The 25,162-nt window shown below is 37.4% G+C and overlaps 2 protein-coding genes across 2 annotated transcripts in view; one reads left to right on the top strand and one right to left on the bottom strand.

Moving 5' to 3' along the window:
• Positions 1-15,691, bottom strand: part of Smp_180300 (hypothetical protein) — a gene marked incomplete at its 5' end in the record, with an annotated part of 21,914 nt that extends 6,223 nt beyond the window's left edge. Inside the window, 9 exons of the mRNA XM_018793872.1 lie at positions 2,972-3,157; positions 3,868-4,017; positions 4,215-4,355; positions 5,113-5,313; positions 6,328-6,540; positions 8,063-8,200; positions 10,917-11,129; positions 12,046-12,905; positions 15,556-15,691. Of these exons, the coding sequence (XP_018648341.1) occupies positions 2,972-3,157; positions 3,868-4,017; positions 4,215-4,355; positions 5,113-5,313; positions 6,328-6,540; positions 8,063-8,200; positions 10,917-11,129; positions 12,046-12,905; positions 15,556-15,691 (2,238 nt within the window). The remainder of the gene's footprint in view (positions 1-2,971; positions 3,158-3,867; positions 4,018-4,214; positions 4,356-5,112; positions 5,314-6,327; positions 6,541-8,062; positions 8,201-10,916; positions 11,130-12,045; positions 12,906-15,555) is intronic.
• Positions 15,692-19,825: 4,134 nt separating this feature from the next.
• Positions 19,826-20,353, top strand: Smp_104170 (hypothetical protein; the record flags this gene model as incomplete). The annotated part of the gene is made up of 2 exons (XM_018793871.1): positions 19,826-19,925; positions 20,082-20,353. The coding sequence occupies 2 exons, from the start codon at positions 19,826-19,828 to the stop codon at positions 20,351-20,353; spliced, it is 372 nt and encodes a 123-aa protein (XP_018648340.1).
• Between the last annotated feature and the right edge of the window lie 4,809 nt (positions 20,354-25,162).

Here is a 25,162-nt window from a genome sequence, read left to right as displayed (position 1 = left end):
ACCTGGCATTGCTAATATAATATCAGCTAACCAATGCTTCTGCCTAGCTATGTGTGCTCGCTGGTGGCTAGTAAGGGTCCATTGGTTGAGCTGCGAGGGGGTCATTTGGTAGGCCTGAGCCACCCGCTCTGCTCCTGCTATCATAGCCAGCTGACTGCTTGTGTCTGGAGAAAATTGTGCCACCTCATAAGCGCCCGATCGACTATCAGCAGCAGCATAGATACACTGGGGCTGCAAAGAGCTGCTTTCGATCCCTCCTGCTAACAAGCGAGTGGCAAGACCGGCCTTGATTTTGGCATAGCCCATAGTAAGAGCTGCACCAGCCGAGGCACATTGCATGTCAACAGTTATGGCAGGTACAGTCTCTCCCAAGTCAGAATAGATTCAAACAAACAATACTAAGTGAATCTAAAAGTTAACGATGTCTATTTATTTATTTATGATGTAGTGAACGAGAACTCAGGTGGGGAAGACCAATTTATTGCTTAATACAAAATTACAGAGTACTTTCCTAAAGTATGAAAACCATACATTAAATATATGATTTTCACACCTATCAGTTGTCCTTTACGTGCTTCCTGATTCTTTCAAATCTCTTGTTATTACATTTAATTTCTGTTTCCCCTTCTGTTCTCTTCAACTGGATCTTCTCAATCTTTTGCTGGCATGCATTCCACTTCCGATAGGTGCTACATACTACTTATGTTTGTCAACATAAGTAGCATACACCACAATGACATAAAATGGTTTTTATAAGTAAGAAACAATAAATCCATCACACAAAGTGAAGTGGCAGTGCAGTGTATAACCAAAGTAAGGTCATATGAGAATAAAAAGATCAAGAATTAAAGTTTATAGACCAACAAAAGATATAATTACAGTTTACTGTTTATGATAAACTCAAAAAGAGTAACGTCAGATGGAGCGGTACACATTATTGCTATGAATCATGTCTCACAAAGCCCCAAACCACTTACGTCGAATTCATGTTAAAAGTAGTGATACATCAATTATGCCTAACCCATTACGTCTATCATCAATTCAGTATCATTATATTGTTGGTTGACTTTCTTTCTGTTTTCTTTGACAAGTCTAGGCTCCAGTACATAATACTCCCATATGGAAACCACAAGGACATGTATAATACGTGTTCACATAAGGAAAACTAGTGTTTCTGAATGGCGTCACGGAATGAATGATGACCTTCGTTAAGACTAAACGCATGTTATGAAAATCAAGAAAACAGATGAAATGTATGTAGTAAAAAAGTAGGCCAGTTTGAATGCCCACTTACAAAACAATTTAATCTAATGGAGATTCTTGTAACTTCATATCAGATAGCATCAGTTCCCTCAAGACTACGGGTACACTTGCTGATGAGTGTCAAGTAGCATGAAACCCAGGTCTAGGGTTTCCTGTTGACTACCTCCAACCACCATCTTATATCAACATAGTGCACGCAATTCGAGTCACCTAGACTGGTGGCCACATTGCAACCTGATCAATAGGATTCGATCTGCACGAAGGACCTGACATACATGACATTGATCACCACCCAGTGATCAATCAACTGTAAGATAGCTTTGTGAACAGCATCCACCAGCTCTACAACAATTAACAATATGGTTAACAGTATTGGTTAGTTGACATTTGACTTATTCGCAAACATCATCATTATGGTGTTGTAGTTATGAAGACCTGTTTGAAACTGATTTCAACAACCAGGAAAATAGTTGGATTTTTCCTTAACTTTCCAAGTGAACTGGACCCAGCATAGCTCAACAAGTACAATAAACTCATATATATAACAAAACTCATGCGATTTCTACTTCGTAGCACCCATACAGATACGCTGAACAATGATTACTAAAGAACCAATGGTACTGCTGTCTAAAGCTAGTAGTGAAAGAGGATGATTTTATGATATGTTGAAGTAGTATTGAGCTTGAACAACATGCCTCATATGTAACCTCTAATCTGCTAGGTTCATTGATACAAGTTAGCGCTGGATACATTGTTTGAACCAAAACTATAAATTTACTAGCAATGATATAACAAGTTATCAGGCCAGAAACATAATCAGTTAAGTCCACAGGCCAAAACTATAAATTTATTTGATCGCTTTTTCATGGCAATATCTCAGACTCGTGTTTCATCCTATAGAAATGTATAATTTGTCTACAAGTCTTGAAACATATTGGTGGCATACTTAATTCTCCTATTTATTGCACATATATTGTAGCCAATTTTCGCCAACTATAGAGTATGATTAAGACGTTTCATCTGAAAAGACCTGTATCTTACACTTCCGATAAAGAAATTAACATCAAGCCCCAAAACAACAACAACATTATCCAAATGTCAGTATCATTGTGTCTCACTCAAACTTGGCTGATCCAGTTCCTATAATTACAAAGCCGAACGAATTGATAGGTTTTAATAGGTAGTGAAATTGTCCAGATATATCTAAGAATCGCAGCACCGCTCCTATTGTGTGTGATTCATATGTTTATGGTTTGCCTCTTATTCACCAGATTTTAATGCGAAAAAAAATAATAGGCTAATGAAATTAGATGTTAAATTTAAGATTTGTTAACGATTTTAACGGTTGGATGAATAAAGTTTCTTAGGAGCAGTCATTATAAGCGCAAAGAATGCGCATAATTTATAGTAAACTCGAAGAATTTGGCAGCCTTCTATGACGAAGTGAAGGTACAGTGAATGTATTAAGGAAGAAAATCACCTTAACTTTATACAGGAGTTGTCCATACTTTAAAAGGTCAGCATTAAATGAGTACATAGCCTCAATACAGTTCTATGACAATAAGTTAAAGTCTCATAACTCTTTCTATCGTTTACTTTACAAGGTTATAGAATGATAAATCCGGAACAGGTATTTTTCCGCTTGTAACAACAGATCATAAGAATAAAATAATTGACTTGGAGATAAATTCTCGTGAAAATCTCTTACCTTGTGGTTACATTTATGCCACTGAAGTGATTTCCGGAGCCGAAAAACTTTATGACAATGAGAACATTCGTGGCATGACTGAATAACATCCGGGCTCGACGCTGGAATTTGAACTTCACTACTAGTTACACAATTATCAGCATTTTGATGATGAGATATTAGAGGGGAAGAGATTTTTTTATCAATCTTAAGAAATAAAAGGAACCGAAATACATGGAAAATACAACTTTAGTGAAGGATGTTGAAATACAACTTTGAGCACTTTAATGCCAGAATGAGTTTAAAAAATTCCAGCAAAAGTTACATATACAGTGATATTTAAAAATAACTGCGGTAAGTAGATAGGAGTTGAAAACATATTAAACGTCTAGATTAAATGACATTGTAAATAGTTGAATTAACGAATAGACATATCTACTAAGTAGTAAATCAAAATTAACCAATATTATATTATGTACTTCTTAGTGGTGACTCAAACTTAGCGATTACGTTTACAAATAAAAACTTAATCCAACTCTGGAAAGGATTTATTATAGTCCAAATGGCATACTTTGAATGGTTCTGAAGGATAAGGTAAGTGATGTAAGTTTCAAACTCAAAGAGAATATTATCGCTTTTGAATTGGCATATTCGTCTAGCTCAAAAGTCCCATCAACAAAATTTAAGTTAGATGCAGCTTTGTAGAAGTTCAATCAGAGAACAACATAACAAAGTAGTAGATAGAAATACAATGATACATGAAACCTGAAAAGACGACCAATCACAAACAAGGTTGCCAGCATGAAGTGATTTTGTATTTGTGAGAGGGAGAAATCTGTCGCATACATTTACAAATACTGAAGCATATAAATATATAACTACAATAGTGAAAACGAGATACGGTCAAAAATGTATACCTTATTAAATTCAGTATTCAACATTCCACTTCTGAATAATTCTTTTCTTGAATTCTTCAACTGTGGTGTCATCTTGTGAGTAGGCGTAAACACAAAGTGAAATTTGCGTTTATTTCCCTGTACAGCATGCTTTGGTTTTGGGGTACTACGCTGTAAAATAAAAAATAACATACCCTTCGTTTTCATTATGAATTATAGCTGATCAAAAGAACCTATTGAGCGAAAAACACCAACAAAATTTCAACTGATATTGAACAACGTTACTACACAAATTCCACAATCATAGGCACACTAACTGATTATAAAGTAGGTTATGTACATATGTCATAAATATCCCAACGACTTACCGTACTTAGTGAAATCCTAGCCTTACAAGCGGCTATATGCCTAGAAAAGTTTGAACGATTATGGATTACACGATAGCAGAATGAACATGTATAAGGCCCACCGTAAGATGGTCTGTAATTTTGCCAAATATCTTCATCGGACTACAACAAAGAGATATAGGTGCTATAAAATAGACAGCTATCAAGTATAAACCAGATAAAGACATTAAAAAGGCAAACAACTTTACCCCTAGGTCTAAAACAAGAGTCCTCTCACTAAAACACATCTCTACATCAAAATAGCAACTTAAACGAGTTACCTAGGAACGATTCTTTGACAAAAACCCTCAAGAAGTTGGAACGATTTCGCAGTGCCTATTGGTGAATAAGTATGGAAAGACCACTGAGAAAATTACATGTAAGGGTTTAAATAAATGATATGAAGTACACATTTATTCGAGGGGATTAGTGACAAAATTACGTTGTTAAAAACATATTAAACGAGACATTCAAATCCGTGACAGAGCGGGTGATGGAGAAATACTTAAAATTACTTTGTCGAAATTAATCAAAGGCCATGATCTCTGATTAAAAACAACTATACTAGGAAAGGAATAAATATGTTACACTAACTATTTGACATTAGTTGGTTAAATATTCCCAGTTGATATCAGACTAACCATGACCTGTCCACTAAAATTATCATCTCAATCTATTGATAGAACAAGGACGTATGCTATTCAAGAACTTCCAAAAATAGAAGTAAACACCAATTTAGTGCTTAACTTTAAATAAGGTCTTTGCATAATTCTAGTGAGAAACACTTAGATAAATCTTGATTTCCGAATCTAACATTTTAACTCATGCTGAAAAATAATATATCGTCTTAAGGTAAATAAAATGCATGTTATAAACTTACTTCATATGGTTTATTATTAGGAGATGAATTATTTCCTGAAAGTTTTGTGATTAAATGAGAATCAAATGTATTAGTAGTACAGGAATTACAATCTGTTCTTAACGAATCATCAGAATTAATAAGTGGATTAGTAGCGGTAGACAGAAAAGGAGTGATTGGATTGGATTTTAAGTCAATATCATGGTTCACCTTTGGATTACTCTATAAATAAAAACCAGAAAATAGGCTTGAGAAAATAAATAAATTACATATTTGTTAAAAACGAATTATGCCAGATCAAAAATGTTACCTTGAAAACCTTGATGGTCAAGACAAAACAACTAATAAGTGTGATACCTAAGTAGTATGACTTGCTTCCACCTATCATATGAAACCTTCTACATTTAATGTGAGAACGGTTAATCCAATGATCAACTAACTCTTAGCAATATAACTACTACACATCAAAGAATAGTACACTAGATGTATATTAGTTATGAGCACTAATCCCTAACGACCTAGCAACGCTTAGAGTAAAACATTCACTCTCCCTCTGGAAACGCTCTCATACTCCGATGTGTTTATAGCCTCTGCCAGAGAAGTTTTACTCACACCTCCACACAGTGAGGCTGTTTACTTTGTGTCATAATTAGACAAATATCCCGGTAGTAAAAATCACTTTAAAGTGATTGAAAATAATCTTACTATATAACTCAACTACAAATAGAGCTCTTTTTTCGTACCAGTATGTGAATGATCAGGTATCTATAGTTTCCAACAAAGAATCCTTTCTCACTACCTCCACTAGGCGGTATCCTTTATGAGTTGGAAGACGAAAAGTCAACCTCCAGCGATTAAACCCAATTGATAGATACGGAAGGTTTACCTAGAAGTCGGAAAAATGCCATTGCAAAATGGTGGTGTATATGGGCTCTAAAATCCTGACGAAACGAATGGGGTATGAACCTTTTTTTGGTTAACGAATGTCATGGGGATGCATCTCATGAAGTTGTCTGACTGCTTGTGGATTGGACCATGAAGCTAAAGATTTGAAGAATGCTCCCGCCCCCGAGAAAAATATCTTCAGAGTAATATCTCAGTTTACATAGGAATTTTATTATGTGTAGCACACATTATTCTTAGTGCCCAGCTATACCAAATTTTATGTGAGGTATATCAAAAATGCAGTGAAATAGAATAATTTTTACTAGAAAGAAAAAGGGATAAAACACTAACTTGATATGACTTTTCAAGGGATTTTTTATCCTCTTTTATAGTATTTTCTATTTCTTCTGAATGTCCGTTTTGAAGAGTTTGATTTGCTTGGCAAATAACTCCATTACTTATTGATATCTCTTCATCAACATTATTAACTAGATTAGGACTTCCCGATGAAATCGATGAAGACTCATACATTCGACCAATTTCGTGTAATTTTTTCTTTGTTAACTAAATTTTTATATGTAAAAAAAGATAGATCATATTTGCATGTTTTAAGAAATGGAAGAACAGTTTGTATGTTGACAATCGAAATTAGACCATAAAGCTGAAGTGAACAAAATACCAATACAACTTCAACACTGACTTAGATAGACGGCTATTTCCTTTATGTTTCCCTGACCCTAGAAATTTAGTTTTTTTCAATCCTACAATTTATTTAGTGCATTAGAAATATACCTTGAACCTAGAAACCATATGCCCTGAAATAACTTTCCTTTATTTGCTATTTAGATTGTAGTAGGGTCGTAAACATCGTTAGGTTAGCACTCTTTCCTTACATTATTAGGTGCGGAACATACTACTGTAAAAATAAAATATAACAAGTGAAATCTCTGAAACCAGTTTTCAAATCCCAACACATACTACGGAGATATGCAATCGCAAACGAAAGTTGAACGTAAACAAAACTATTTTTTTAATCTTAAAAGCAGATATGATGGATTCAAACTAATAAATAACCCAATCACTTCGTGAGGTGATTGTGAGAATTGGATTTAGAAATTCTGTACTCTAAAAACACTGAACCACTACTAACAGGAAACAAATAGCTTTATACATCGAAATGAAGTTGAAATATCAAACCAGTTATCTAAATGGATTAAATACAAAAAATTATAGGAAAAACAATTTAAAATATTACATAAAATTTCAACGGCTCATATGGTTGCACATTAAAGCAACAAAGAAAATCATAGTTTTAAGATACATAAAAAAAATTAGTTCGAGGAGAACAGTGATAAAACGTTTAAGATCTGAAGGAAGATAAGGTATCAATTTATTTGTACTATAGTGATTGATTTTGAAAGATGACAAGAAATATTTTCACTTACTGAATTCTTTAGCATTCATAAAGGTAGTGATGATACAACATAAAAGGAAACCATCAGATGAAATTAGAACATTCGTAAGCAAAACAAAACATTCAAAGAAAAGGTAAGCTTAACAAAAGCACTCAGTAGTTACCCTTACATTTCCTACTATTCGTCAATGGAATGAACCAATCAAAAAAAAATGTTTCTTGAACAATCCTAGAACTACCAAGTACACGATATTATATACTGCCCTACAGTAAAAAGACTGTTGAACATTAAGCTTCGTAAATGGTTCATTGAAAAATAATTCCTTTACGACGACAGTGATCTTATAGGCACAAACGTCTCGTAATAACACAAAAAATGAACGTTTTTATAAGCTGACCATCACTGGTGATTGCCACATTAAATATAACACCCCGAGAATGCAAAAGCGGTATCAAGCAAAATCAATGTTACCAATGACAAAAGAAATTCCTATATATAAGAGCAGCTAATAAGACCTATTCAGTTAGTTAACAGGTTGAACAGTTCATACTACTTTATCTCATATACTATCCATAACTATGAAAGCAAAGCCTACGAACCTTATTTCTTAACAAAAATAAAGCAATGTGAGCAGTAGAAAAAATCAGTGATTCATTTCTGATAATACTTACGTTTTTTGGAGCTAACTGACAAGCAATCATATGCTTTAGTCGGTATCGTTTTTCTGAGAATGGGCGCGTGCAGTACAAACATTGAAAAACGGACTTGTTAGCCAAATCACTTTGATTTTGAGTTGAGATAAGCTCCTCCTTTGTGGGTTGGTAAGACAAAAGTGATAAATATTATTAATAACTAAGTTTTAAAACAAAATAAAGTACACTTCCTGAAGCTTTTCTCAAAAAAATACCCGACCATATCTGCCATTAGGGTTTGTCTATTGTAAAGAACCAGTCGAACTATATTTGTTGAAACACTCGTTTGTTTTAGGTCCTACCAAGCCATGTAGGTTTGTTGGGAAGCAGTAAGACAAGAAGCAGCAATTTAAACTACCAGGGTGAAACAGCACTGTTGAGTATATTACGGTGTGATGGCAGTAAGGTGTTTTCTTCAAACAATCAACATGTGGAGCAATGTCCTTTAGGCTACCAGATGATCAAGGTCACTAATAATTCAGTTTCCTTTTAACGTCCCTGAAGAAGTATTCTTCCACGGTGTAGATAACTGGAAAGTGATGACTGCCTACGTATCGCTAACAGAACCTGATATTACATTGTTAGCGATCAAATCCCGTTCCAGCTATCGACCCGTCTGTGCCTCTGTCCACGCTTCTGTTGATCGCGGTTCAAATGAAGTAACAGATTAATCTTACATGAAACCTCTTGGTCTTAGGAATGCTGAAAGCCGAGGTGTAGTAATCGTACCATATGACTTTAACGCCCAGGTAGATAGGCTAAACCAAGCTGGAAGATATTTAGATGAGCCTTTTATCTCCAGCTTAGCTAACAGATAGTTGTGGCTATCTGTTGCAAGTATATTCAAACAATCGTTTATTTCTAGCAAGTACCAACTTGACATATACGGAGAGACAATACCGAACAAGGTGATCCCAAAATTTTATTCAACGATGGACTCAAATAGACTATTACCACCAGCCACTGTTGGAGAAGCTTGAGAGAAGACTACTTCTTCTTTCCGATCACATGTTCAAACTTTGATCGTAAGTTATCGTGAGCACACATTCAAATGACTTCTTCCAGATGGAGAAAAGCTACAACAAAAATAGTGCAGCTCAACGATGCAGAAGTTAAGTGTATATATAAGGAACCAGAGAAGCATTTAGTCACTTGTAAAAGTGATGTTTGCCGCGATGGGATTTGACATGAAAACTAAACATCTGTGACATCAGTGAATTAAACTAAAAGGTTCAAAAAGTAAGTGAATTTCGATGGTGTCTACTGAGTTGATATACGATGAGAAATTCAACTCAATAGGCTCCAAACAGAATGGGGAGTAAAGACAACTTAAATGTAGATTGATGGAGTTTATGTAATGATCGTGAGCAGTTGTGGGCGACGAAAGCAAAAGACATGGAAAAGACAAAAAGTAATTTTTAAAACTATACGGTTGTTCAGTAACCAATTGCAGAGACATTTAATGATGGTGAGTCAGTTTTAACACTTGAGTTAAGTGAGCGAGATATGCTGAAGTTGGACGCACAGTACCAGCTAAGGATGACAAACCAATTGATAAGGTGATTAATCTTTATCAACTGAGGTGGTTGGGACATGTATTATGTATTCCCCAATTACCGCCTACCTAAAGGAGCGATGTTTGACAGTGCAGGATTAGGCTTGAAACTTGGGGGTTGGTACAGTCAGGGAGATTTCCGTAACGATTGGTCGTAGACATTGGGTAACAGCTCAGAACTGGTCATTATATATATATATATATATATATATATATATATATATATATATGATCGCTTTGTTGCCGCTTAAACATAGTTTTTAAAATAATCTCGTACATTTCTATTCCATAAATTTATCCATTTTTCTCGAATCATGCCGCTCAAGCTTAAATCTTCTCAATAACCACTGATACCGTTACTACTTCTATTTATCTGGCATTTATTTTGATTTCATCTTGTGGTGATATGATGCGGTGATTTGAGGCGACCCACATCCGTGCCTGTTTCTACGTTAATGACTGGCCCAAAATCAATACGTAGATTATTTTTACGTACATTTCCTTGTATAAACATGCAGTTTCCCACAAAATAATACGAGGGATAGTACGGTAACTATAAGAACCTACAACATCTCAAAACTACTGCGAAATGGAATAGTGAGCCAAAGCTCTAGATAATTGACCACCAAAAAGGTTAAAAAACATAAATCACTCCAAATAATAGTTCCGGCAGACTAAAAAGTTGATTTTTTGTCCGCTTTACGTAAATTATGGAAGATAAACGGGTCTGTTTACTTGGTTATTAGGCTAATTCATGCAATGAATGTCAATAAAATGACTTGGATGTTCAAGACACTGTGTAGGGAGAGATGCGGAAGTATAATGATAATGATAACAATAATAATAAAAAGAAGAAGGATACAAACCCGTCGAACAAGTACTTGGATGTGAGCTACACTCTAAATGTGGCCTCTAATGATAATATCCGGTTGCACAAATCGAAGTAGGTGGAGAGGGGTTCGAACCTGGGAAGTAGTAGCCATATAACTCACTTGGATCAATAACCCACAAGTATTAAAATACAGGCGACGTTATCTAGAAAGGAATTGTATTTGGCTTCTGAGTTTAACTTATTTTACTCAAACGAAATTCGTGTTTTAACTACTAATCTAATTGGAATCCACAACTGCAGGTGAACAGTTGTATTTGTTCACTAAGTAAATGAACAAAACGCTTCAGAAATCTTAAAAAGGATAGGTTTTCACTAACGAAATTTTCTTCATAATGGTCTAAAATACATAAATATATAATTTAATGTTTTTGAAACACTGTGAATACCTCTGGAAGTTTAGATGATTTTTTCGATCTTAAAGACGGTCGTTGTGTTGCAACATGAGTAATTGCGAATGAATTCTTGGTCAATGAATGATTTTGCTGAAACTCATCACTTCCGCTGAGTTCTCTTAATTTCGATTCATTAGATATATGATTTTCATGATTACAAGCACCACATAGTGAGTGGCATGTTGCCCTTTGAGAATGTATTGAATTCTACAAGTTTAAAAGTTGGAAACAAATTTTTGAAATATATACTAAACACATGACTTGAAAAATCCCCATACTATAAGAAATTTATACTACGATTAACCAACTCATTTAAGTATGTGAGATCATTTGCTACCTTACTTTTACTAAAATATAACATCCTTCGGCCCCTGGTTATTAAAAACGAATATAGAGATAATTCTGGGTTTTTCTCCAAGTGCATTATCGTTTTTTTGGCAGTAGCATTGTCGGTTAAAATCAGATAATTTACCATGAACAAGGTTTTACAACAAAGAAAAACGTTATTTTATAATAAGACGAAGTTTAGTACAGAGAAAATCGTCATTGTGTTTACCAAAGGAGCTAAATTGTTGGTTTCAAGTTAAGAAAATGAGGCAACTATCACAAGTTAGCTAAAAACAACCAACAAATGAGACGTGAAATAACACATACTTTTTCAAAAAATTGACATGGTAATTGTTTCGCGGGAAAGGTGTTTAGTGCTTTCTTGTCATTCACTGAAAATTTTTCCCTGTATTTTTGAGTGAAGCACGATCAGACATTTGTATAGTGTATAGATTACGACAGTTAGATAATAAAACAGAAATTGTAATATAAACCATAGATTATTTAAGCAACCTTTTTAGAATATTCACTTATTTGCGTAGTATGAAGTCTGTAAGTTATCAAATTAATAAGATATAGGATAAAAATTATAGTGAAGAGGTAGTATGTAACTTGACAGAATTTTAATTAGGATTTTTACGTTCCTTGGAGAAGAGGAAAATTAACCCAGGTGGGGTAATTTAACCAACTAAAATTAAATTTTCTATCCCTACCAGCTACTAGAAATGCACATCCAGAAACACTATCATAGTAAAGTTTAAAAGCCCTTTACTGGGTTTTAATAAAAAAAGCTTACACCGGTATCAACAGCAAAATCAGGAGATTGCACACCGTTGCATAAATTTTCCTTTGTAATGCATGTAAAAGTGTCTTTTTTTCTGAGAATTCCAACTGAAGGTGACAATTTTCTCTTTTTACTGTCATGATTGCCAGTGAGAATTTGATTTTGGTTTCGCCTTTGAGAGTGTATATCTAGCTGGTTTGAAGATACTTCGGAGTAATTGGAAGCAGAGGTAAGAGACAATCTTCGTTTTCTCGTCTCAGCACGGTTTTTAACTGGGATACTTGACAAGGTGAGGCTGGAACTGTTGAAATCAGATGATTCGCCTCCCGATGGAGGGACACCTTTACTGTGATGTTCTTCGGAAGACGAATAACTACCATTAGTAAGTAACTTGGCTTGTTCTGTATTAACCCGAAGAGGTGCTAACTTTACATTCCCAATAAAATCGTTTGCTTTTGTAGGAGATAAGCAAGGGGATGCACGACTATTACTTTCTTGTCTAGATTTAATTGGAGATCTTGAATCTGTGGTTTTTGCAGCTAACGTTCGAGACAAATCATCAGTTTTTAACGATAGACTTCGAGGCTTTTTAGGTAGATTTATAAAACTGTCCCAGTCTAAAAGCGACCGTCTTGCTCTCTGAGAATATTCGCTTGAACTGGGTACATTGGAGTGATTTGAATATGAACCAGTTGAAGTGAACGTTATCTGTCTATCACTTGAACTTTCTTTGGATTCATTAATATTTTTCTGACTTACAACAAATTCGCATACATCTCCAACGGAGGAATGCTTTTTGCCAATCTTTTGGGAATCATACTCCTTGACTGTTTTGTTCGAGGTCGAATTTAAATGAGGCACCCCACTTGGATCTGAAACATAACATGTGAGCACTATAAATATCTGGTTAACATTCGTAGACAGGAAAGCAAACTTTATTTATTGGGTATGGAATAGGTTGTCAATTACCGAAGAAAACGTTTTATTTGATTGAGTTAACCTGGTAATCAGATATAACTTTTACATGATGAAACCACAATTATTTCGTGTAGACTGACAATACTACTTTGTGAACGAAGAGGAAATTTGGTGCAAACTAACAGATCAGGGGTTACAAAATGATTGGAACTCCAAAGTAATTTTGAGCGCTGTCTACAAGTAACAGGTCGTCGGTTCGAACCCTACTCCAACTATATTAGTGTGGGCAGTCGGAAAGTAACAACTTTATGAAGTGATGCCTGAAGCTGAATAAACAAATCTGCTCTTAAAAATGAGGACTCCAACAAGCCGAAAGTTATGGTGTAAAGAAACTGTTGCTGTGCAATAACCACCAACACAACTAAATAAATTCAATAACATGCAAGTAAGCTATATCCATAGGAAATTAGTCATGATAAATGTTAAAATTGTAATTCACAAAACCAGGCATAGGATTATAAATATAAGCTTGTCATAAATTGTTTTGGATCCTCACTAAAATAGGCCAAAAATAAGGAATACAGAAAGATATTCATGAATCTGGAATCAAGTATCATTTACGTAAATAAGCTATAAAAAACACCGAAGATAATTATGCTACGTACCTTCAGAGAACTTCATGATGTATTGCCCTAATTAGTCTGTAGATTTTGAAATGTTTTTGATCACGTGTATCAAAAGTAGTATTTTCTGGGATACTCCTTCAGATGACAACATTTGAAACGGAACCGACTTTTTCATATTTTTAAAAATACATTTGTGTTTGTGACTTCATTGGGAAGATTATCGGAGCAATTACACTGTATGCAGCAAAATACAGATGACTTTATAAAGAGTTGAAAGCAAAGAGAAAGACAGATTGCCTATTAACAAAAGTAGCAATAAGTTTATTACAGAAAGGAACAGAACTCGCACATAAAATCAGTCATTGAGTATTCTCAGAAAATCGGACGACAATGTTTTCTATTATAAAGTATCGGAGATAAATAACCAAGTCCCATACTAACCATGATCTTCCTTATTATTCACATCAACTGGTCTTTATCAACCGCATGTTATTTCGGTGTGATGGACAAGCTCGCCAACAGTGATGACGTAAGAGAGTTTTATACGTGGATGCCCGCAATCTTGGAATCTTCAGTAACCGGGACGTCTTGGAGAAAGAAGTATGTCTACTCATCGTGTGTCACCGAGGTAGTTTATTCGTAATATATGGAGTAATACTATCAGCAAGTATATTGTGTATTTTACGAAGACAAACCTTTAAGATCACAGGTTATAAAGTCGTTTACATGGGTATATACTTGCAGTCAGTGTTAGCTATTCCACCCAACTCGGTCAACCGAAGGTTCAATGCTAGAAAAAATTGAGGCGAAATATAGTGCACTTCAAGTAAACAAGGCGAAAATTTTTCCAAAAGAAATCCATCAACAAGTTTCATAGGTTACTCAACTCGAACGAAGAATGATAGGGTCTTTAATACTAAAGTGGGTACTCGTGAATGAAACCAACGACGTTTAGTCATAATATTCACACTCTGCTCATATGAAACAATTGGCTAACAGTTTCTTTTGTAGTTTAAATCCGTTGGATCGATCTATAATCAAACAACTATTCGAATGTATGGACGGCATAAATAATGGTAACTAAATGCATGACATTTTTGGTCGATATCAACTGTGCTATTAGCGGCAAAAGACAGTCTTGTATTCTGGCCAGACAAGTTGGTTCAAAAACAACGAATGGGTGGTTGGATAAGTGACCAGTGGAAACGAATATCAGCTGTCCTGAAACAGGTGAAAATGCATCATACTTTCCAACTGATACCCCAGATGTAGCCAGGAACATGCAGTCCCAACACCACTATCCATACTTCATGGTCCTGGTACCGCGCTCAACTGTAGGCTAAAGAATAATTTCACGACAATATCATGTATACCAAACGATTTGTATGATTTAGTTGTGCCATACACAATAGAGGTCACCAGGTAAATCAAATACAGTAGGGCCTATGCTCCTCATAAAGTCTCAAACTGGTTAGACTACTTATTGTAAAACACGTCCCAGGCGCCCTTAAAAAATTTGAAGGAATGTCAAGATCTTATTAGTACTCCAAACAAAGTATAATGCGATTGATAGAGACCAGTGGCTCACGCAAGAACCCTGGCCAACACTTTCTCTATGTGGCTCCCAGATCCACTTAGCGTAGTGAAGCGACAGCTCTATTGAATGGATCAATCAAAAGAGGTTATGCACAGACACAATCGATAGGTCCGACAAGTAAACACTTTACTCCTCTCATTTGCCAGTCAAACCTTAAGAATAACAATTTTGTCAGCACCGCAGGAATGTCAGTGGGATAAAATTGAGTGAAGTGCTCTTTAACGCCCCAGAATCAGTTTCAGAAGTACATATACTGAAGCGTTATAACGTCTCATGGTGAACGGTTATCCAAAAATTTACACTATGGTTAACAGTACGTAAAATTACGAATGGGTTATGATTAAATTTGAATAGACATTATATTTTGTCCAGGTCACAAACCTCTAGTTATGTTCTCGAAACCAACGGACACAGCAAAGACAAGGCCAAACTTCGCAAAACCCCCTTTACCGCGCACAACTACAAATTGAAATGGGACCACTAAAATGGGTTCAAATAAATCCAATTCGTAACTCATAGATTTTACAAACTAATATGCATCATTTTATCAAGTATCTTTCATTACTTGGTACTAAATTATTTTCCTTGGTCTCATTCTCGGTCCTTAAAGGTCATTCGTAGTTATGTCGAGCCAGTGAAATAACACGGCCCTAGCCAAATCATCCAGGAGTCAGGTCACTGAATATCGAATAGTTTATTAACCCTTGTCAACGTCAGGGACAATCAACACGCACCAGTTAATTACATGTCTTGTACTAGCTCGTGCGACAGTGGTCACACTCTGCTTTTTGGACCTTTTCATACCTGCACATCTCTGTATTAGTGTTATATTCGTTCTACACAGCCATCAAAGTAGCCACACGGCCTGTATACGACGAAAGGATAAACCGTGTTACGTATAAACAGCGGCGTGTGACATCGACATAAGCTGGATGGTTACACCATGCCTGTCCAATTTGAGTAGGCCCCAATCAACCACACAGGTCACCTACGTTGATAATCTATAGTTGCCGAATTTGCGCTTATAAGAAGATAATGTTTCAGAAGACATCGCTAAATATAAAGGCTTTTACCTTCCTGTCACGTCAACGGAACCTTTGTTCGACTTCAACTTTAATAACTTCAGTTAAAGTCATATCATTTTATTACGTTCAACGCTCTAATTATATATTTTGTTACTACCGCTTTGGTGATTCAGCCTCAACAGAGTCTAACAACACTGGTACTAGTTTCTCATTACCTAGTCCATCCATATTCACCAGTACTCTGTTGAAATTTCGGTGCGCTATCATGGTTTTGGGTTGTCAGGCCTATACAATGGTCGGTTTCGCTCACCAGTATAGTCGATTCCATTCATATATGTGGCAGTAAAAAATCACCAAGGTAGACAATTCAGTAATTCCTCGAAGTTGATACTGACCTCACTGGTTTTACTGGGCACACTAAGGCTGGAGGCTTTCGGCAAAGCATCCCACCAGCTCATTTTTGGGTGTGCCGTGCTACGTATCACACACTTCTCGACATATCGGCTACCTTCCAAGGTTGTCTTCAAAGTCCCTCATTGCCATCTACAGGTCCGACTGTGTTTGGGATCCTCGATAATGAAGGTGTTGGGGACAAAGGCGTCATCACTCCCTGAATGCCCACGACACCCTGAGTGGTGAGCCCGATGTAACCTGGAACACGATAAACTGTGAGCCTATCCCCTGTCGTAACATTATATACATACTTTTTACATATGTCGACATTAATTTTCCATCCTCGGACATTTTTCTCATATTTTGTTCTTTAAGCGTCGAGACACACACCCGAACTTCTTTGGATTGGGACATGTAAGCCCCTACCTTGAGATTCATATTATTCTGGCCTGATATTATGGAACCCAGGCTCTGCTAAACAAATGCTAGCCTACATGGGCATAGAGTGACAGACCAGGTCGTCGCAATGGTGAAGCCGTGCAACTCAAACCGAAACATTACACCTAATATGTGTGTGTTGTGATGCTTCTGAACTTTACTACACTTTGAAAGAGGGAGACCCCATTGCGATCCCATCTCTTTGTCTATATATTTCATTGCTGAAACTGAACTGGACGTTAAAGGTACAGCGTAACAATAATTCTTTCAAGTGTTCAGTTGGCAAACCTAGATCTATGTCGTTAGAGTCAATATACTCACATATATAACATATCGTTTCCATTAAATGTACACTAATGAACAAAGAATTAACGTCAAGCGACAACATGTCTTTTCCGGAGGTATTAACATCCTTAATACGATCAATAAATTGAAAAGTATCATGTACATTGGCCGTAGCCAGCGCTCGCTTTCAACTCGGGTACGAGAATATATCCCAGTTTGGTTCTACAAGAGTGAAAGGAAAGGAGTTAGGAGTTCTATACTTCAACACCTAGTCGACTGTAATCATTCTACGTATCCACAGTTTGATTTTAAGGTTGTTTATATGATTCTTTCAAATCTACCTAGATTTCTTCGTAACCAACTCCTAAAAATAGCCGAAGCTCTTACCATTCATGAGCTTAAACCAGGACTGTGCGTACAAAAGAAGTATGTCTTATCGTTATCGTCACCGCAGCCTTAATATTATAATTCATAACTGCATTTCCCTTAGCTTATGTCGTATATTCTCATTATTTTACCCATGAATACTCATCATATCACCTTATTTATTTATACACCTCTATGGCCTTTAATGACCTTTGATTATTGTAACGAAGACATTTCATTCATTTTAATCATCTTATTATATCCACTAAATCTATTTTTATTACTCGTATTACGTAATCTGGTATTGCAATCTTTCTATTAAGTCTTCTTGGTCATTGATGTTCACATTTCCTCAAGGAATCAGTACTTTAACAAAACATTTTCATACATATACGATTGTACTCTTGATAATAAATTCGTTTAAAAGAGATCGCTTCGCTGGATTTCGTGTTTTTAATGCTAAATTACCTGTTTTTGGAACATCATATTCTGCTTGTAGACTATCCCCAGTCACTATTAGGCAAATAATTGACCCGTACTACCAACGAATATTCGGCAAGTACTCCAAACTGTAACAAACGCGACCGAAATTACCGTGTGTAACCAGCAGTTTAAAACGCGACAACAAGACTACAGGAACACCTGTACTTCCGAAAACACGCCGACTGGCTAGGGGTGGCGAAAATCAAATCCGGCCAGGTGATAATAATAATAATAATGATAGACTTGAGAACTATTTGGCCATCCAACAGCTCATAGACATCTTTTTTGGATATGGTCCCTAAAAAGAACAACAACGATTTGCATCCAACTGGTGATTGTTAGCGAACGAAGAAGAAAATCACTCTCTATCGTTACCCGTCTCTGCTGTAAGATCCATTCCACGCCCCTGCTTTTTGGTGCTTAAAGTGGAAAATCGATGGTCTCAAGTTAAGAGCAAGGGTATCTGCTTCGTGTGACTAAAGCAAGGACATAAGGCTAACGAATGTAGATTGAGGAAGCGCTGTACCGTCGACAGATGTACGAAGAAACATCACCCACTGTTGTACAATGATTCGACAGTCAGCAGCTCAGAGGAAAAGCCTGGTGTGGAAAACTGTTGTGGATTTACTAAGTCCATAGATGGTCGTGTGTGTTTAGGAATGATCTTCGAGCGGTCGAGATCGTGGAATGCTGAAAGTGTAGGCTGTGCACTTTTGGATAATGGCTCTGACGTAACATTGATCAGGTCAGGGTGTTTGAGGTCACTCGGGCTGAAGGAGGATCAGGAGTCAATGTTAGTTCAAACCGTAGGCGGTAACAGAACAACAAGGGTCACAAAAGCGCCTTTTGAAGTATATCCTTTGGATCAATCCCAGAATGTTACGATCGAAGGAGCTCTGGTTGCGTCGCATATAACAGGGCGTAAGCCGACGAAGTCAGTAATGAGCATCGTGGTCAAGTGGCCGCATTTAGGTGATGTGCCCTTAGATATAATAGATTCTGGAGAAGTCCTATCGCCGATTAGTTCTGATGTTCTGGAAGCCCATTAGGTGCTTGACCAACGGTTGGGTGGGAGGAAAAATCCCTACGCCATGAAAACGTTGCTCGGGTGGACTGCGTTTGGACCTGCATCAGCTCCGGACCTAAGAAAAAGAGTCATTAATAACACCAATATGGTACAGAAGTTAAGAGTCCAAGTACGTAAGTCTTATGATGGGAAGTTTGTCGGTGTCCATTCGAGCCATGAATCAGTACCAGCAGGAGATAGTGCGGATACACAGATTGTGAAAATGGACACGTGCTCCAAAAATGGTCACTTTATAGTCCCGATACCGCGGAAAAAGATTTCAAATATGAGAGACGCAAACCGTGAAGTAGCAGACAGTAGACTGCAGAGTTTGCAGCGTAGTTTGTTCAAGGATAACAACCTACACACCAGATATATCAAAGGTATTGAGAGAAATTTCACTACGGACTATGCGAAGAAGGTCCCTGAAATACAATTGAGATCAGGTTATCGCTCTTGTCATGTATTGTAGAACCCCAAAAATCCAGATAAACAGAGAGTGGTTTTTCATTGTAAAGCCAAGTTTACAAGAGTCTCCCTATATGATATGATTTATCAAGGACCCTATATCACGACCGAGCTAGATTCCAAGCATATGAGAGGTGGAATGAATGACACGAAGATGAAAGCTAACAAACGAGGTAAAGAGAATCCTAATTTACAGATAGAGACAAAAATTATTGAAATTAAACTTAGTAAGTATAAACAAGGTCATGATGCTTATCAGACTCTCCTTAGTGACCACCATATTCTAGGGAAACGGTTCCAAGAAACGAAACGAGACCTTGAGGCCGAGAAACTATTTCAAACTAATTTGGAAAACAAAATTCTCAGTCTTAAATAGCAGTTAGATTTCCAGTCTCGATTGTTTGACGAATGTGAAAAGTTAGTTGAATACGGTTTTACAATTGAAAAAGCGATCGAAGAATGCAAACGAGCTGAATACGAAAGTCGATTATCAGAGGAGCTTAAGTCGATTCGAGACCAAAGCGCTTCTGAATTCGAAGGGTATAAAATACAGATGGAAAGAATCTTTGAGAACAAACGTGGACGATTGAAGTCATCAGCTAACTTTGGTGATGAAGATGCCAGTGACCGGTGTTTTAGGCTGTTACTAGCTTGAAAACGTGCTAACGAAATTTCTCACGATTTATCCAACAAAATTGCAGAGCTGCGATTGCTTCAACGAAGAGTAGACCACTTTGGATCTTCTGTAGCCAAGGAGACATAGTAATTATGGCTTCAGACATTTCGACCCGTGGAAAGTGGCCCTTAGTAGTAGCTGAAGGTTGTGAAACAGACAACAACGGAAAGATTAGGTCGGTAACCGTTCGGACGAACAGCAGATTACTGAGTAGAGATATACGTAGGGTTTCAATTAGTCACTTGTATAAACATAGGCAGGTCGGGTATGTGTAGTGTTGTAAGTCCTACTCGTTCCTCTAGGGAGGATTTCGCTATAGAATGAACCATAAACAAAGGCATCAAGGTGGCTTGTGTAGTATGAAGGGATTTTGTGGACCGGTGTAAGATCCATTCTGAAGGTTTTGCGTGTGAAAATACCTCCATGTATGCATTTGCAGCTTTTTCTCATTGGTTTCTTTATGCGTACATTTTGTCAGCCTTTTTGGTGCCATTTGAGATTATGTTTCATTTTTATGACAGTTTTCTCACTTTTTCTTTTGCTTTGACTGAATTTCTATGTTCCTTCCTGTACTGTATCTATGTTGTTTTAGTTAATATTTATTCTTGGCGGCAGCCACATGTCGGATCGGAACTGGCTCCCTGGATTTTCTCAGATACACTGCTGATGCTCAAGGCATCCAACCTCTGAAAAGTATAGTGGCAGACATTCTGAATTACCGAGAACCGAACAGTGTTATACACTTACGTACTTTCGACGGACTGGTAAGTCTTTATTGACAATTCGTACCGAATCACGCGTCTCTCGTGAGACCTTTAACAGACCAAGTTCATGGAATTGCAAAACTCATCAATCCGGACAATAACTCGAAAAAAAATTCTTCACAGTTGAAGAAAGTATCGCAAAAGCACCTATGCTCTCACAGGACATCGAAGCACATACTAGTATCGCCGTAGACCCAACCAACTCGGCAATCAGAGGAGTTTAGAAAGAGTGGGTAAACAACAGATGCTGAGCGCGCTTTACCAACGGGAAGCTTAGTCCTAATATGGTATGCATTTCTCGATCTTTCGCTGTGTTCTTACGCAACAAAAGCACCATTTCTGACCTAAAAAATCTATTCTGAGCTATACGTTCGGTAGATTACTTTTTTGAGTTTTCCCCCAACTTAATAGTTAACTGTGGTTTTGCCTCAGCTTACCATTCTGTTTTTTTCAGTTTTTCACCTGAAGGCTAGTTTTGGTTTATCCTAACCCTTTTTTTTAACCATTTTTGCCCGTTTTTAGTGTACTGTAAACAGCGTACGTCAATAAAGTCATGAAGAATTCACGCTACCGTTTTGCTGTTACATCTGGCATGCAGTGCGACAACTACAAAGGTTGGTTCCATGAAGCGCGCACAGATCTCACGGTAACTGACCACAACAGACTCAGTAAATCGGATCTTAGGTGGGTATGTGTCATGTGCAACACTGATGTTGAAGTTTTGTTGAGTAATATCATTGTCGTATTGACTGGTCTGAGGAATAAGTTGTTAGCAAACTTGAAAAAACAGTCCCAAAAGGGGTAGATAAACAAAGACAACATGAATGATCTTGACACTACTACTGGCGATGGAGCTTGTAATAACACTAGTTAGGACCTGCTGAAACTCAGCACCATCATAACATTGACGGTGCTAAATTCCTTCAGCAGACTTGGGTCTCCCAGCATAGGATCTCTGAGTTCGACGGTGGTTCCAAAGAAATCTGTAAGTGATTTAATCCCGTTGACAAACTTAAAAAGGACCGGGCATCATTGTCTAAAAAGTTGAACATTTCAAGTATTGTGGTGAAATCAACTGGTGATTTGGCCGCACGGTCTACCCCCAAAAATGTCCCTCCGGTAAGCAAAGGGCATAGGATTTGGAAATACTCTTCGGCCTCCAAACAACTAGATCCCCAACCTGAATGTACCCGAAAACCTCGGAAAACAATAACGGTCCGTGATGATTCCCTCATAATCATGAACCTTAAAGACAGCACCGACCTTCCCCTCAGTTTGTAGGACAAACATGACAGGATGCTCTGAGAAGTGTTAAGCAAGAAGCTAGAACTTCTCAAAATATAGCCTTGAACGGTTACATAGCTCACTCCTGCGAAGGACTGTAAGCATCAAAATCACCCAAGGCTACTTCGTGTAACACTCACTAACGCTACCGACGTAGATGATATCCTACTGCCTGATATACCGTATTCTGAGAGAAATCTTATCTGGAACGTTCCTAAAGAATCTTGCGAGACATTTTTCTGAAGAAAGAATATAATTGTGCAAGGCGTAACGGAAAACACGGACCCTGATCACACAAACTCTGACATTCGAGAATGAAAATTCATCAAGCAGTCGTTGAAGCTCAAAAACATACTGACTCAACATGTGGTGAGACTAGCCGAGAAGGACAGAGATCCTAAACCCCAGTTGATTAGAATAACATTCCCACCCTCTCATATGGCGATTGCGAATCTGGAAGCATTGTATGCCAACAGACGCCGGTTGCCATATGCATCCGGATAGGCCATATGATGTCATGATCAAGCACAAAGCCAAGTTGGAGCTGACTCCTCCACTTGTGGACTGTTAAGATCGTACAAATGATGAAGGAATAGTAGGGGCGACTAACTCGGAAAACCGTGTATAGGTGGGCTACCTGTCAATTCCTAATTGACAACCTCTCAATCCTGGCTTCCCTGGGGAGAAGCGATCACGCCATCATAGCCTTTAGTTTTATCGGCAAAACTGAGCTAAGACATCGCACCAACAACAGGCTCTGGAACTTCAAACGGTTGAATGTGTAAGCTTTACAGGACATTCTACAGCAGGTGAATTGGAAAGTTGATCCATAACTTGATGTGGATACTCATTGAAATTTATTACAGCACACCATCTTATGTGCTGCATGGCAGTCTGTTCTCAAATGGCACCAAAAATATAGAGGCAATCTGCAGTCATCAAGAACCGCATTCTTCGTTTGCTAAGCCACAAAATGCACTGTTGGGTAGAATACAAACGAACTGGTAACAACGGCGCGTACAGGCAATACAAACGTATAAGGAACATGTGCACAAAGGCAATCAGAGAAGACAGGTTTCAGTACCAGACAAACCTTATCAACAAATTTGTCTTCAACCCGAAGAGTTTATTCCATCACTCAGCTTCTCTTCGACAAGCCAAAACTGAAGTTTCCTAACTGCTAGGTCCTAATGGCACAACCAACAACGACCGTGACGCCGCTAGACTTTTTGGTTGAACAGTACTCTCGGACATTTCAACCAACCCACACTAACTATATTGGTGAAAGCACTGCACAAGACTTTCCGAAGTAAAATTGAGAGCTGACCTGGTGTACTGGAGGCTGCAACACCTAAGAAAAGACACTTCTGGTCCAGATATGGTTCAGTGTGCTATACAAAGGGAAGCAGCTTCGATCATGGCAACGCCGCCTAGCGTGATGTTCTCACACTTGCTAAGTCAAGGCACATTACCGGAAACTCGGAAGCTGGCTCACATCACACCAATTTTCAAAAGAGGTCAACATAGTGAAACTTCGAGCTACCGATTGGTCGCCCTTCTTTCTATGCCTTCAAAAATTATGGAGTACCTGATATGTGGCGGTATGCAAGACTGTTTAATATCCTTAAACATTTTTTCAACCCAACAGCACGGTTTTAGGAAGGGTCCTTCTTGTATAACCGACCTGCTGACTGCGGTGGACAGATGCACAACCATTCTTTATAGGAAAGAGAAGGTCGACGTAATTAACCTTGACTTCTCAAAAACTTTTGATAGGGTCAACCATATATGTCTTATCAATAAGCTCAAACGATTGGGTATCAAATCACCTTAAATTGGTTGTCTCACTTCATATATAAAAAAAATCAACATTTTAAGGGCAGGGTTAACTTCACTCTTCTTTTCTTGATTTATGTAAATGATCTTCCACAACAAGTATCGTCTGGCTTATTACTTTTTGCTGATGATGTGAAACTTTGGAGAAAGTTGAACCAAGCGAATAAATTGTCACTTCAGGAGGATGTGGCTCGACTACAAAGTTGAGCAGATGAAAACGCACTTACCTTTATCACTTCAAAGTGTAAAGTAGCCCATCTGAAACATGTTGCAGAATACAGATAGAACTTAGGAAACTCCTCTCTAAAATTATCTTAAGTCGAAGAAGATTTGGGATTGCTGGTACCCTACTATTTGAAGTCTTACGCTGTACGGCACTTTCAACACTCCGTGGAAGGTCAAGAATACACTGTTCACCGCAGTTCAATGAAAGCTGATGTAAGATACATTGCAGAACACATCGTTTACGGAACGAAACTCATAATTTCAGGAAAATTTGTAGATCCTTCGCCTTTTTCAGTGAATATGGATCCGAACTCTTACAAAAGCAGGCTTACAGATGCCATGAATTCAGTTTAATCTGTTTCCACTCACTCACATTCAACTGGTTGTTTAACCTGCCTTACAAAACAATAAATACGTTTTTGTATGTTGCGAATTATTAAGACGACTTCTCAAAATGGCATAAAATTTCTTCAAGGTCCTTTACTGCAAACATAAACACTATATCATCAATAAAAACAGAACTAAAGAGAACTTTAGCACTGACCGTGTTAAAGCCGAGTATTTAGAAGGAACCTAAAATAATGTTGATTTTCCTTCTGAACACTCTAATGACATGAGCCACACAATTACGATTCCTTCGCCCATAATCAACAATCACGACGAAACGTCGCTGGTATCA

This window comes from Schistosoma mansoni, chromosome 1, assembly GCF_000237925.1.
Source record: "Schistosoma mansoni strain Puerto Rico chromosome 1, complete genome".
In the NCBI taxonomy this organism is placed as follows: domain Eukaryota; kingdom Metazoa; phylum Platyhelminthes; class Trematoda; order Strigeidida; family Schistosomatidae; genus Schistosoma; species Schistosoma mansoni.
This window is presented reverse-complemented; position numbering and strand designations above follow the sequence as displayed.